We start from the raw sequence: 13629 nt of genomic DNA on the forward strand, positions 1-13629 counted from the left end.
GCGACTTCGAGTCGCGTTTCTGAAGTCGCGTTTTTGAGTCTTGATCCGGGCTTGAAAACGCGAATTCCATTAAAACGCGACTTTGGGTCGCGTTTTGAAGGCGCGTTTTCTGTTCTGCAGGTGCAGGATTGAAAACGCGATTCCTAGAAACGCGACTTGTAGTCGCGTTTACTTTGAAAACGCGTTTTCTGCTTCGATTTTTAGCAGAATTTCAACTTTTGAAAAATTACAAAAGGTACCCCAATGACTCAAAATGCATCATAGATCATTTGTTTGCCAATTTTAATGGCTGGAACAAATGTAAAACATTAAAAACATGCATTTTACCCCTTTATAATGAATCAAAAACACCTTTAACGCAAATCGAGGGGTTGAGTTGTTTGATCAAAGTTCGCCTTTTTTGTACTCAATTGGTCATCCTTGCCTTCAATTGCCAACCCTACATTACAAAAACAACAATTTAGCTAAAACATTGATTCAAACCACAAAATCACACCAAGTTAACAAATATAACCTAAATATTGGGTTGCCTCCCAATTAGCGCTTTTGTTTATAGTCGTTGGCTCGACTGAAAAAGTTGAATCACTTTAGAGCATTAGAGAGAGATTTTCTCCCCATGGGTCGAAACTCCCGAGCCAATCCACCATGTGGTGAACCATGCATTGATCTTCATAGTCCAATTTCCTCAAATGCCAAGGAGGGATATTAGACTTGTCATAGAGAGGCTCAACTTCACCTTGGAGTGGATTTTGCTTGTCTTTTCTGAATTGGCTCAACTTTTCACCATTTTCTTCATGGAATGGAGAATTTATTAAGCCAACTTCCATCCTTATCTTCTCCTCCTTTGTTCCTACACCATGAAAGTTAGTACCAAGGACATTTATAAATTTAACTTCTTCGGTCCTTTCTTGGTTAACCTTTTCATCATATGGCATATTAGAAACAAGAGCAGTAGGCTCTATATTCCCTTCTTTATTATCCAAATTGAATTCCAATTCCTCACCATTAACCCGTAATATAAGCTTACCTTTTTCTACATCAATTATAGTTCGTGCAGTGGCTAAAAACGGTCGTCCTAGAATAATTGGCATTCTCACATCTTCTTCAATATCTAAGACAACAAAATCCACAGGTATTATAGATTGTCTTACCTTTATGAGCACATTTTCCAAAATACCCATGGGACGTGTGATTGACCGATCCGCCAATTGCAATGTAATATTGGTAGCTTTTAGCTCTTGAAGTCCCAATCTCCGGGCAACCGATAACGGCATAAGTGACACACTTGCACCTAAATCACATAAAGCATTAGAAAAATGTAATTGACCAATAGTGCAAGGAATAGAAAAACTTCCCGGATCTTTCAATTTAGGAGGGAGTTTATTCTTAATCAATGCACTACACTCTTCCGTTAATGCTATCATCTCATTATCTACAATTTTCCTCTTCTTTGACATGATGTCTTTCAAGAAACGTGCATAAGAGGGAATTTGTGTTATAGCATCAATGAAAGGAATGTTAATGTGCAATTGTTTAAACATTTTGAAGAACTTTTCAAACTCCCGATCCTGTCCATCTTTCTTCAACCTGTGAGGAAAAGGTATCACATTAGAATTTAATTTGGGATGAAGTGCATCAATATCAATGATAACATGATCATTTTGACTTTCTTGCTCCCCTTCAATTGCTTGCTTCTTGTCTTTTTCACCACCTGAATTTTCAAAATCGAATCCCTCAACCGTTTTACCGCTTCTAAGAATGATTGCATTGACATGCTCTCTCGGATTCACTTCGGTTTTACTTGGTAATTCACCAGGGTTTCTATTGTTGATCACATTGGCAATTTGACCAATTTGAACCTCCAAGTTTCTGTACATCCCAGCTAATTGGTCCAACCGCCCCTCAACTCGCTCAAATCTATCCGAAGTCACCTTAGCAAGTTTTTCCACCGCGATCTCCCAACTTGGTTTAGTTTCAGCCTGTGGTTGCCTTGGTTGAAATCCCGGCGGATTGGTTGGCCTTTGTTGATTGCCTTGATCTTTCCATCCAAAGTTTGGATGATTTTTCCACCCCGGATTGTAAGTATTCGAGTAGGGATTATTTGGAGCATTTCGGTTGTAATTATTGACAAATTGTACCTGCTCAGAATCAACACACTCATTAATATCATGTTCACCTCCACAGAAAGAGCAACAAGCTACGTGTGCATTAGATGAACTTGGACCAACTCCACCTTGTCTACTTAGCAATTTCATCACATCATTCATTTGAGCACTCAGCATATTGAGAGTGTCCATTTCTATCATACCTGCGTGACGTCTCGTATTACCTCTTTCATTGGCCCATTGGTAGTTATTTGCGGCCATTTCTTCTATCAAATTCTGAGCTTCTTGGGGTGATTTACCCATTAAAGCTCCACCTGCGGCTGCATCAATAATAGTTTTAGTGGAGAAAGATAAACCATTATAGAAGGTTTGTATGATTAACCATTCCGGCAGTCCATGATGTGGACATTTCCGAAGCAAATCTCTAAACCTTTCCCATGCCTCATATAATGATTCTCCTTCCAATTGGCTAAAACTAGTGATATCCATTCTAAACTTAGCAGTCTTACCTGGTGGAAAATACTTATTTAAGAATGCTCTTGATAGTTCATCCCATCCAGTGAAAGTATTAGGAGCATGAGAGTGTAGCCAAAGTTTGGCCTTATCTCTCAATGAAAATGGGAACAACCTTAGTCTTATAGCATCATCACTAACTCCATTCATTTTAATTGTATCACAAATTTCCAAGAATGTAGCTAAGTGTGTATTAGGATCTTCTACTGCATTACCTCCAAATTGAGATTGTTGAACCATTTGGATAAGTGATGGTTTAATCTCAAAGTTGTTAGCATTTACCGTAGGCCTTACTATGCTTGTTTGAGATCCTTGTGTTCCCGGTAGAGCAAAATCTCGTAGAACTCGCCTATTTGCTTCATTTTCAGCCATTTCTTCTTCAAATGGTAGTTCTATCAAAATTTCCTCTATTGGTTGCCAAATCTCGTGTTCCTCTTGCTGTGGTGGATGCCTCCTTTGTCTACGTAGTGTCCTCTCAATTTCTGGATTGAAAGGTGCGACTTCTCGAGACTCCCGGTGCATACACTACAAACAGAAATAAGGGATATTATGCAACTTCAATGGTAAAAAAACTGATTACAATATAAGATTAAATATAATCTAAAAAATAAAGCTGTCTAAATTAATAAAGATGATTAGGCTCTAATATTGCCGCTCCCCGGCAGCGGCGCCAAAAACTTGACGGGTTTTTACTTTAAGTGCAAGTTTAATTCCGAATTTACACCCGTTGGACTGCAAGTATACAGGTCGCAATTGTAGTACAAGATGTGTATCGGGTCGATCCCACGAGGAGCAATTTAAAACAATTATTAGATACTAATTTACTCTATTATTTAGACTCACAATTAATTTGAGCAGAAACTTCATATTTTAATTCAACTACAAGAGTTCTTAACTAGATAAATGCAATCTCACAATAGGAGTAGAATTCACTAAATATTAAGATCTAGGGATGTAGATTCCACTTATGACACAAAAGATCTAAAATGAATTAATTCAACACTTGTTACTGCTCTTGTTTAACCAAGGATTCATTTCCAGAAATACCGAAATCACATTCTCATGATAATAATGGGTTAAAACAGATTAGTTTTTCCTAATCTCTTGGTAAATACTAAATCTGTTCTTATTCACACATGAAATGCAGATTTCATCCACTTGAATGTATTTCTATTCTCATGAATATACAACTCAAGTTCTACTTGTGTCATTCCATTATTTTTACCATTTCTCAATGAATAAAAATAACTATAAACCTGCTATTGGTGATCAAGCAACAACAAGTAATCCAACATACACAAGTAGATAAGTTAATACAAGACATAACAAGAATGAATAACAATCACTTCATATCATTTGGCCATAAGCCTCATCTACTCCCTAGATAAAGAAAATTAGCTACTCATGAATGATAAAACACTCATAACTTCATTAATGTAAATCATCATGAATTACAAATACAAACAGAGTAAAGAAAGTCTTAGCCAAGATATGGTGAAGCCTTCCAAAAATCTCCTTTGTCTTGAACTTAGATGATTACAAGATGAAATCCCAATTGCCCCTTGCAAGTCCTAGGTAGAGAGAATATGTTTTTCTGTAAGAAACTAAGCTACGAATGGATCTCAGATCTCTCCCCATATTTCTGCATAAAAAGTACTCAAAGGCTCCATTTTTCCAAGTCAAATTCTATCCTTTGATTCCCAAATCTCCACTTTGTTAGCATAGTCAAAAACCAATATTTTTGACTTGAAAATAAGCCACTTTTCTTGCCCTTTTGTCTTCTGAAGCATGTGCACCGAATTCCCTTGCATCTTATAGCTGGAAAGTGGTGTGAACACAAGAGAATTGGCTGAGTCAAATTGCAGAATTTCGGCTATAAAACGCGCCTACACAAAACGCGGTTACAAGTCACGTTTTGTGTACTCGCGTATTCACTTTGGCCTTACTTCATCTGCGATTTTCTCTATCATAAAGGCCGAACTAGCTTTTGTGCAAAACACAAAAGTTGTAGCCCTTTGAGTTAGCTTTCCAATGCTTCAAGAATCATCCAAATCGGAGCTTTGTAGCCTGAGATATGATCGAAATACTGAAGAGTGTCAAAACTGACTTGTATTGCATTTCCTCACTTGAACGTTTTTCACTTCATTCTTCTTGTTGCCACTTGAATTTATCACCAAATCTCTATTTTTTACCTCATTTGACATCCTTTGGTGATTGAATCATCATTCCTGCATAAAAATGAAGTTTTTACCATTAAAATCAATAGAAATGCAATATTATCCACTTTTACCAAAAATATATAATTTTACCAAAAACCTCTTTATTTTAATTATAAAACTAAATAATCAACTCAAAATTAACTAATAAAATGCACTTAAAAATACGTAAAATAAACTCTTATCAAATACCCCCACACTTGAATCATTGCTTGTCCTCAAGCAATATAAAATTCCAACCATCAATGATCCAAAAATTGAAAATAAACATATGTAGTATTTCAACTCCATTTCCTTGAATCAAGGTAAATAACCCTTATGTGATCTTTCCATTAAGTTCAAGTACTCATAATATCAAGCAAAGAAGAGCCAAGTATACCATAATTTTACCAATTCAACTCAACTTCTTATTTTTATCTAATTTCGCAAGCAAGCAACTCCTATAGTCAATAAAGATGCTAACTAATCTCATGATCAACTTCTTATTTTTCTTAAAGAGGGATTTAATTTACTTCTTTTTTTTTTTTTTTTTTTGATATTTTAAGGGTTAAATATTGCTTAAGTTGTGAAAAATGCCTTTTGACGCGAAGATCAACATTTTTAGATGCAGATCCCCGGTTACTCAACATTTCACATACTCAAGTTGCTTTGCATACTCTTAATTCAAGTACCTTTTTACGCGAATGTCGACATTTGTAGATGCCAACCCCCGGTTACTCGGTACGAGAATCATTGGAGTAGAATAACCAATTTTTTTTTTCTTTTTTTTTTTTAACAATATATAATAAAATTCCCTCTAAGAGTAATCATGAGAAGAGTATGACACTTATTAACCATATTAATTTCTTATCTTATAAAATTAGATAAAAAGAAGAATTTTCATCAAATATACAAAATGTAGGCATAATTTTCTCCACTTTACTAGATATACTTTCCTATAGATGTAAAAATTATAATCACATAAAAATCATTTCCAAATTTCATGAGAAAAGAAGTATCAAAACCGCATATATTTATTTCAAAAGGATAAGTGACAAAATTTTATTTATTTATTATAGTTAATAACATATATATATATATAAGGTTTTGGAAAAATTTTGACAGAGTCTCCCCTTAAAAGTGGACTAAATCTCCCTGCCAGCAACCACAAGAAACACCATTTAAGCACAAGAATTATATCAAACACAACTAAAACCACAAGTATCACACATATTTCTCCCCCCACACTTAAATTACACATTGTCCTCAATGTGTAGGGAAGAAATGAAACAAAAGAAGAAAAGAAAAGAAAGAAGTACTCCCCAAGTCAATGGCTGAGATCCTTATCAGCCACTAATCACGAACCACTGTCAAAATACAAGTACCTACCACATAGAAAATAAAATGAAGTTAAACATCTTAAGTTCCACAAGTTAAGATAATTAGGCAAGCAAGTTCATCAACTAAAGATAGCTTCTGCAGTGTGCCAAGTCAGTTATCCCCCTCAGCATCATCGTCATCCTGTGCATCACGATTGGGCGGTGGATGAATGCCCAAATGATCTTCAATTCGGCTTAGACGATTCCTAACGTCAGCGAACTGGAATGCAAAGTCCTCCATATGATCAAAAAGTCGCTGCCAATTAGTTTGTGGTGGAGGAGGAGGTGGTGCTGCAGTAGAAGGTCCAGCTTCATCCCGACCATGTCTAGCCTTTTGTCTCCGCTCCTGAACAGGGCGTGGAATGTCTCCCGTGCCAATACCAAGGCGGCGAAGAGTAGTGATAGTCATCTCAGCACGTGGTGGAACATACTCCCGCCGCATGCCTTCCAAGGGAACCTCAAAACGGGGAAAGATTAAAGTCAGTAGACGAGGAAATGATAGTTTGAAGGAAGTTGTCTTACGCCTCGCCGTAGACCTAATGTGGCTGATGATGATGTTAGGCAATGAAATCCGAGCATATGGAGATGTCCGGTTATGGAACATGTAATCCAAGAAGTAGATATCGTTCTTGCGGACCTCCGTGTGCCCCGTCTTCTTTGGGATGACATTGTGAGCCATCATGTAAATGATAAGACGATGACGAGGTTCGAATACATTCGCCAATATGGTCTCCTTTCTGGTAGAGCGAAAAGGTTGGTACTCGAGACCAAACCTAGCCATGGCCAATGAGGGATCCCACCTCCTATTCGGGGGAACAAACTCCTTCTTCAAGTCTACTGGACGTCCGTCATCCATACACCCCAAAATAGCAGCCAAATCTTGCCGTGACAAGGTGATTCGTCTTCCACGCACCCAGGACTCAACTATTTCTCCACTATGGCGCGCCTTACTTTCAATGTTGGCGTAAAACTCGCGCACCAACTCTGGGTAGTAATGGTTTGGAAGGGTGAGAATCGGAGCCCATCCTAGCTGAGCAAAAGCTTCTGAGATGTTGTACATCATCTCAACTGGTGGACTGACGTGCATCTCAAACAAAAACTCCAAATTAGCACGCGCCTCATGCCACTCCTGATTCCTGCGAGTGTTGAACCTAGCACTGTCAAATACCGATTTTCCCGCTCCACGGGAGGTGCCCTCACCAGGTCGACGGTTAACTGGTGGAGGAGAAGGTGAATTCTCCTCTTCAGTCACCTCCATCTCTTCATTAACCTCCCTCTCCTCACTACTAGAGGATGAAAGTACCGCTCTTCTTCCCCTTGGCATAGTACCTAAAAAATATTTCAATTATCCACATGTACTACAACTCATTATTTGGCAACAAAAGTTCAGCATTAATCCAAATAACGTCAAATACAATTGCTCAAGTTCTAATCATTCAATGATCGTACAAGACATATTTTCTGCCTAAAGTTGCCCAAAATCACCAAATTACACAAGATATGTATCAATTATACTTTAATTAGTGAAAATAGGAACAATTATGATTATAACTATTTAGAATTAACAATAATAATATGCTTTTAGCTATAATCATGTTTAGGCAAAAATTAAACTAATTAACTCACCAAATCAACCAAATTACTCACTATACACAATGCACATGCTTAAACATCATCAACTAACCATTTTTAACCATAATTTAACATCACCAATGACTCAAAAACATCCTAGTTCCTTTTTCCAATTTCATCTAAATATAGCAATTGTGAATTTTAAAGTACTTGAAAACCAATAAATTGCTACATTTAAACATTTAAACATGCTTAAACAATCATAATAATCATGAATAAAATAAAAAATAGCCATGAACCTCATCAAATTTTCGAAATTAAAAGATGTCAGATAGCTCAGGATAAAAAATATGAACTTCTAAAATCAAAAGATTTGATGAAGAAACTTACCTCAATCACGTAGAAGGATGTTTGGTGATGCTAAAAATGCAAAAAGCCCTATGAAACAACCTCCAATTGACCTCCAATTGAAGAAATTAGAGTTTAAGAACCCTAACCTTCAATCCCTCAAAAACCTGATTTTAGGTGTTTTTCTTGGATTTTAATCGGTTAAAAAGGTTGTATGAAGCTCAAAAGGTGTTGGGGTGATGATTTCTAGCAAGATTATGGAGTATAAATGAAAATTTGTGAGTTGGGTAGAAGGAAGAGGGAAAAACGCGGCTGGAAAAATTGGGAAGAGAGGAAAAAAATTTGAAGCTGAAATCGCGTTTCTGAGGGTTATATTCAGACACATAAAACGCGACTAAAAACGCGCCTTCAACTCGCGTTTTTGAAGTCGCGTTTCCTGCACAAATCTTGCAGGACTGAAAACGCGACTGTGATGGAAAACGCGACTTCGAGTCGCGTTTCTGAAGTCGCGTTTTTGAGTCTTGATCCGGGCTTGAAAACGCGAATTCCATTAAAACGCGACTTTGGGTCGCGTTTTGAAGGCGCGTTTTCTGTTCTGCAGGTGCAGGATTGAAAACGCGATTCCTAGAAACGCGACTTGTAGTCGCGTTTACTTTGAAAACGCGTTTTCTGCTTCGATTTTTAGCAGAATTTCAACTTTTGAAAAATTACAAAAGGTACCCCAATGACTCAAAATGCATCATAGATCATTTGTTTGCCAATTTTAATGGCTGGAACAAATGTAAAACATTAAAAACATGCATTTTACCCCTTTATAATGAATCAAAAACACCTTTAACGCAAATCGAGGGGTTGAGTTGTTTGATCAAAGTTCGCCTTTTTTGTACTCAATTGGTCATCCTTGCCTTCAATTGCCAACCCTACATTACAAAAACAACAATTTAGCTAAAACATTGATTCAAACCACAAAATCACACCAAGTTAACAAATATAACCTAAATATTGGGTTGCCTCCCAATTAGCGCTTTTGTTTATAGTCGTTGGCTCGACTGAAAAAGTTGAATCACTTTAGAGCATTAGAGAGAGATTTTCTCCCCATGGGTCGAAACTCCCGAGCCAATCCACCATGTGGTGAACCATGCATTGATCTTCATAGTCCAATTTCCTCAAATGCCAAGGAGGGATATTAGACTTGTCATAGAGAGGCTCAACTTCACCTTGGAGTGGATTTTGCTTGTCTTTTCTGAATTGGCTCAACTTTTCACCATTTTCTTCATGGAATGGAGAATTTATTAAGCCAACTTCCATCCTTATCTTCTCCTCCTTTGTTCCTACACCATGAAAGTTAGTACCAAGGACATTTATAAATTTAACTTCTTCGGTCCTTTCTTGGTTAACCTTTTCATCATATGGCATATTAGAAACAAGAGCAGTAGGCTCTATATTCCCTTCTTTATTATCCAAATTGAATTCCAATTCCTCACCATTAACCCGTAATATAAGCTTACCTTTTTCTACATCAATTATAGTTCGTGCAGTGGCTAAAAACGGTCGTCCTAGAATAATTGGCATTCTCACATCTTCTTCAATATCTAAGACAACAAAATCCACAGGTATTATAGATTGTCTTACCTTTATGAGCACATTTTCCAAAATACCCATGGGACGTGTGATTGACCGATCCGCCAATTGCAATGTAATATTGGTAGCTTTTAGCTCTTGAAGTCCCAATCTCCGGGCAACCGATAACGGCATAAGTGACACACTTGCACCTAAATCACATAAAGCATTAGAAAAATGTAATTGACCAATAGTGCAAGGAATAGAAAAACTTCCCGGATCTTTCAATTTAGGAGGGAGTTTATTCTTAATCAATGCACTACACTCTTCCGTTAATGCTATCATCTCATTATCTACAATTTTCCTCTTCTTTGACATGATGTCTTTCAAGAAACGTGCATAAGAGGGAATTTGTGTTATAGCATCAATGAAAGGAATGTTAATGTGCAATTGTTTAAACATTTTGAAGAACTTTTCAAACTCCCGATCCTGTCCATCTTTCTTCAACCTGTGAGGAAAAGGTATCACATTAGAATTTAATTTGGGATGAAGTGCATCAATATCAATGATAACATGATCATTTTGACTTTCTTGCTCCCCTTCAATTGCTTGCTTCTTGTCTTTTTCACCACCTGAATTTTCAAAATCGAATCCCTCAACCGTTTTACCGCTTCTAAGAATGATTGCATTGACATGCTCTCTCGGATTCACTTCGGTTTTACTTGGTAATTCACCAGGGTTTCTATTGTTGATCACATTGGCAATTTGACCAATTTGAACCTCCAAGTTTCTGTACATCCCAGCTAATTGGTCCAACCGCCCCTCAACTCGCTCAAATCTATCCGAAGTCACCTTAGCAAGTTTTTCCACCGCGATCTCCCAACTTGGTTTAGTTTCAGCCTGTGGTTGCCTTGGTTGAAATCCCGGCGGATTGGTTGGCCTTTGTTGATTGCCTTGATCTTTCCATCCAAAGTTTGGATGATTTTTCCACCCCGGATTGTAAGTATTCGAGTAGGGATTATTTGGAGCATTTCGGTTGTAATTATTGACAAATTGTACCTGCTCAGAATCAACACACTCATTAATATCATGTTCACCTCCACAGAAAGAGCAACAAGCTACGTGTGCATTAGATGAACTTGGACCAACTCCACCTTGTCTACTTAGCAATTTCATCACATCATTCATTTGAGCACTCAGCATATTGAGAGTGTCCATTTCTATCATACCTGCGTGACGTCTCGTATTACCTCTTTCATTGGCCCATTGGTAGTTATTTGCGGCCATTTCTTCTATCAAATTCTGAGCTTCTTGGGGTGATTTACCCATTAAAGCTCCACCTGCGGCTGCATCAATAATAGTTTTAGTGGAGAAAGATAAACCATTATAGAAGGTTTGTATGATTAACCATTCCGGCAGTCCATGATGTGGACATTTCCGAAGCAAATCTCTAAACCTTTCCCATGCCTCATATAATGATTCTCCTTCCAATTGGCTAAAACTAGTGATATCCATTCTAAACTTAGCAGTCTTACCTGGTGGAAAATACTTATTTAAGAATGCTCTTGATAGTTCATCCCATCCAGTGAAAGTATTAGGAGCATGAGAGTGTAGCCAAAGTTTGGCCTTATCTCTCAATGAAAATGGGAACAACCTTAGTCTTATAGCATCATCACTAACTCCATTCATTTTAATTGTATCACAAATTTCCAAGAATGTAGCTAAGTGTGTATTAGGATCTTCTACTGCATTACCTCCAAATTGAGATTGTTGAACCATTTGGATAAGTGATGGTTTAATCTCAAAGTTGTTAGCATTTACCGTAGGCCTTACTATGCTTGTTTGAGATCCTTGTGTTCCCGGTAGAGCAAAATCTCGTAGAACTCGCCTATTTGCTTCATTTTCAGCCATTTCTTCTTCAAATGGTAGTTCTATCAAAATTTCCTCTATTGGTTGCCAAATCTCGTGTTCCTCTTGCTGTGGTGGATGCCTCCTTTGTCTACGTAGTGTCCTCTCAATTTCTGGATTGAAAGGTGCGACTTCTCGAGACTCCCGGTGCATACACTACAAACAGAAATAAGGGATATTATGCAACTTCAATGGTAAAAAAACTGATTACAATATAAGATTAAATATAATCTAAAAAATAAAGCTGTCTAAATTAATAAAGATGATTAGGCTCTAATATTGCCGCTCCCCGGCAGCGGCGCCAAAAACTTGACGGGTTTTTACTTTAAGTGCAAGTTTAATTCCGAATTTACACCCGTTGGACTGCAAGTATACAGGTCGCAATTGTAGTACAAGATGTGTATCGGGTCGATCCCACGAGGAGCAATTTAAAACAATTATTAGATACTAATTTACTCTATTATTTAGACTCACAATTAATTTGAGCAGAAACTTCATATTTTAATTCAACTACAAGAGTTCTTAACTAGATAAATGCAATCTCACAATAGGAGTAGAATTCACTAAATATTAAGATCTAGGGATGTAGATTCCACTTATGACACAAAAGATCTAAAATGAATTAATTCAACACTTGTTACTGCTCTTGTTTAACCAAGGATTCATTTCCAGAAATACCGAAATCACATTCTCATGATAATAATGGGTTAAAACAGATTAGTTTTTCCTAATCTCTTGGTAAATACTAAATCTGTTCTTATTCACACATGAAATGCAGATTTCATCCACTTGAATGTATTTCTATTCTCATGAATATACAACTCAAGTTCTACTTGTGTCATTCCATTATTTTTACCATTTCTCAATGAATAAAAATAACTATAAACCTGCTATTGGTGATCAAGCAACAACAAGTAATCCAACATACACAAGTAGATAAGTTAATACAAGACATAACAAGAATGAATAACAATCACTTCATATCATTTGGCCATAAGCCTCATCTACTCCCTAGATAAAGAAAATTAGCTACTCATGAATGATAAAACACTCATAACTTCATTAATGTAAATCATCATGAATTACAAATACAAACAGAGTAAAGAAAGTCTTAGCCAAGATATGGTGAAGCCTTCCAAAAATCTCCTTTGTCTTGAACTTAGATGATTACAAGATGAAATCCCAATTGCCCCTTGCAAGTCCTAGGTAGAGAGAATATGTTTTTCTGTAAGAAACTAAGCTACGAATGGATCTCAGATCTCTCCCCATATTTCTGCATAAAAAGTACTCAAAGGCTCCATTTTTCCAAGTCAAATTCTATCCTTTGATTCCCAAATCTCCACTTTGTTAGCATAGTCAAAAACCAATATTTTTGACTTGAAAATAAGCCACTTTTCTTGCCCTTTTGTCTTCTGAAGCATGTGCACCGAATTCCCTTGCATCTTATAGCTGGAAAGTGGTGTGAACACAAGAGAATTGGCTGAGTCAAATTGCAGAATTTCGGCTATAAAACGCGCCTACACAAAACGCGGTTACAAGTCACGTTTTGTGTACTCGCGTATTCACTTTGGCCTTACTTCATCTGCGATTTTCTCTATCATAAAGGCCGAACTAGCTTTTGTGCAAAACACAAAAGTTGTAGCCCTTTGAGTTAGCTTTCCAATGCTTCAAGAATCATCCAAATCGGAGCTTTGTAGCCTGAGATATGATCGAAATACTGAAGAGTGTCAAAACTGACTTGTATTGCATTTCCTCACTTGAACGTTTTTCACTTCATTCTTCTTGTTGCCACTTGAATTTATCACCAAATCTCTATTTTTTACCTCATTTGACATCCTTTGGTGATTGAATCATCATTCCTGCATAAAAATGAAGTTTTTACCATTAAAATCAATAGAAATGCAATATTATCCACTTTTACCAAAAATATATAATTTTACCAAAAACCTCTTTATTTTAATTATAAAACTAAATAATCAACTCAAAATTAACTAATAAAATGCACTTAAAAATACGTAAAATAAACTCTTATCAAATACCCCCACACTT

General features: G+C 36.8%; 2 protein-coding genes and 2 non-coding genes across 4 annotated transcripts; 2 read left to right on the forward strand and 2 right to left on the reverse strand.

Annotated features, from left to right (window-relative positions):
• Positions 1 to 406: 406 nt before the first annotated feature.
• On the reverse strand, positions 407 to 2338 carry LOC140021215 (uncharacterized). The gene is made up of 3 exons (XM_072071980.1): positions 2309 to 2338; positions 822 to 2138; positions 407 to 439 (listed from the first exon to the last, which is right to left on the reverse strand). The coding sequence occupies exons 1-3, from the start codon at positions 2336 to 2338 to the stop codon at positions 407 to 409; spliced, it is 1380 nt and encodes a 459-aa protein (XP_071928081.1).
• Positions 2339 to 2496: 158 nt separating this feature from the next.
• Positions 2497 to 2603, forward strand: LOC113697692 (small nucleolar RNA R71). Its single transcript, XR_003449965.2, has one exon. It is a non-coding gene; the product is annotated as a small nucleolar RNA R71 (small nucleolar RNA).
• Positions 2604 to 8999: 6396 nt separating this feature from the next.
• On the reverse strand, positions 9000 to 10931 carry LOC140021216 (uncharacterized). The gene is made up of 3 exons (XM_072071981.1): positions 10902 to 10931; positions 9415 to 10731; positions 9000 to 9032 (listed from the first exon to the last, which is right to left on the reverse strand). The coding sequence occupies exons 1-3, from the start codon at positions 10929 to 10931 to the stop codon at positions 9000 to 9002; spliced, it is 1380 nt and encodes a 459-aa protein (XP_071928082.1).
• A 158-nt stretch (positions 10932 to 11089) lies between these two features.
• On the forward strand, positions 11090 to 11196 carry LOC140026290 (small nucleolar RNA R71). Its single transcript, XR_011830236.1, has one exon. It is a non-coding gene; the product is annotated as a small nucleolar RNA R71 (small nucleolar RNA).
• The last annotated feature ends 2433 nt before the right edge of the window (positions 11197 to 13629 follow it).

The sequence above is a fragment of the Coffea arabica genome, chromosome 11e (assembly GCF_036785885.1).
Source record: "Coffea arabica cultivar ET-39 chromosome 11e, Coffea Arabica ET-39 HiFi, whole genome shotgun sequence".
In the NCBI taxonomy this organism is placed as follows: Eukaryota; Viridiplantae; Streptophyta; class Magnoliopsida; order Gentianales; family Rubiaceae; genus Coffea; species Coffea arabica.

What these genes read in the sequence shown, in the direction of transcription:
- LOC140021215 (XM_072071980.1), bottom strand. Translation starts at nt 2,338, where the DNA reads ATGAAAGAGGTAATACGAGACGTCACGCAG. An exon ending in TAATACGAGACGTCACGCAG is followed by an intron (nt 2,139 to 2,308) that starts GTATGATAGAAA and finishes GATTCTGAGCAG; the next exon opens with GTACAATTTGTCAATAATTA. An exon ending in AGGAGAAGATAAGGATGGAA is followed by an intron (nt 440 to 821) that starts GTTGGCTTAATA and finishes TTTGTAATGTAG; the next exon opens with GGTTGGCAATTGAAGGCAAG.
- LOC140021216 (XM_072071981.1), bottom strand. Translation starts at nt 10,931, where the DNA reads ATGAAAGAGGTAATACGAGACGTCACGCAG. An exon ending in TAATACGAGACGTCACGCAG is followed by an intron (nt 10,732 to 10,901) that starts GTATGATAGAAA and finishes GATTCTGAGCAG; the next exon opens with GTACAATTTGTCAATAATTA. An exon ending in AGGAGAAGATAAGGATGGAA is followed by an intron (nt 9,033 to 9,414) that starts GTTGGCTTAATA and finishes TTTGTAATGTAG; the next exon opens with GGTTGGCAATTGAAGGCAAG.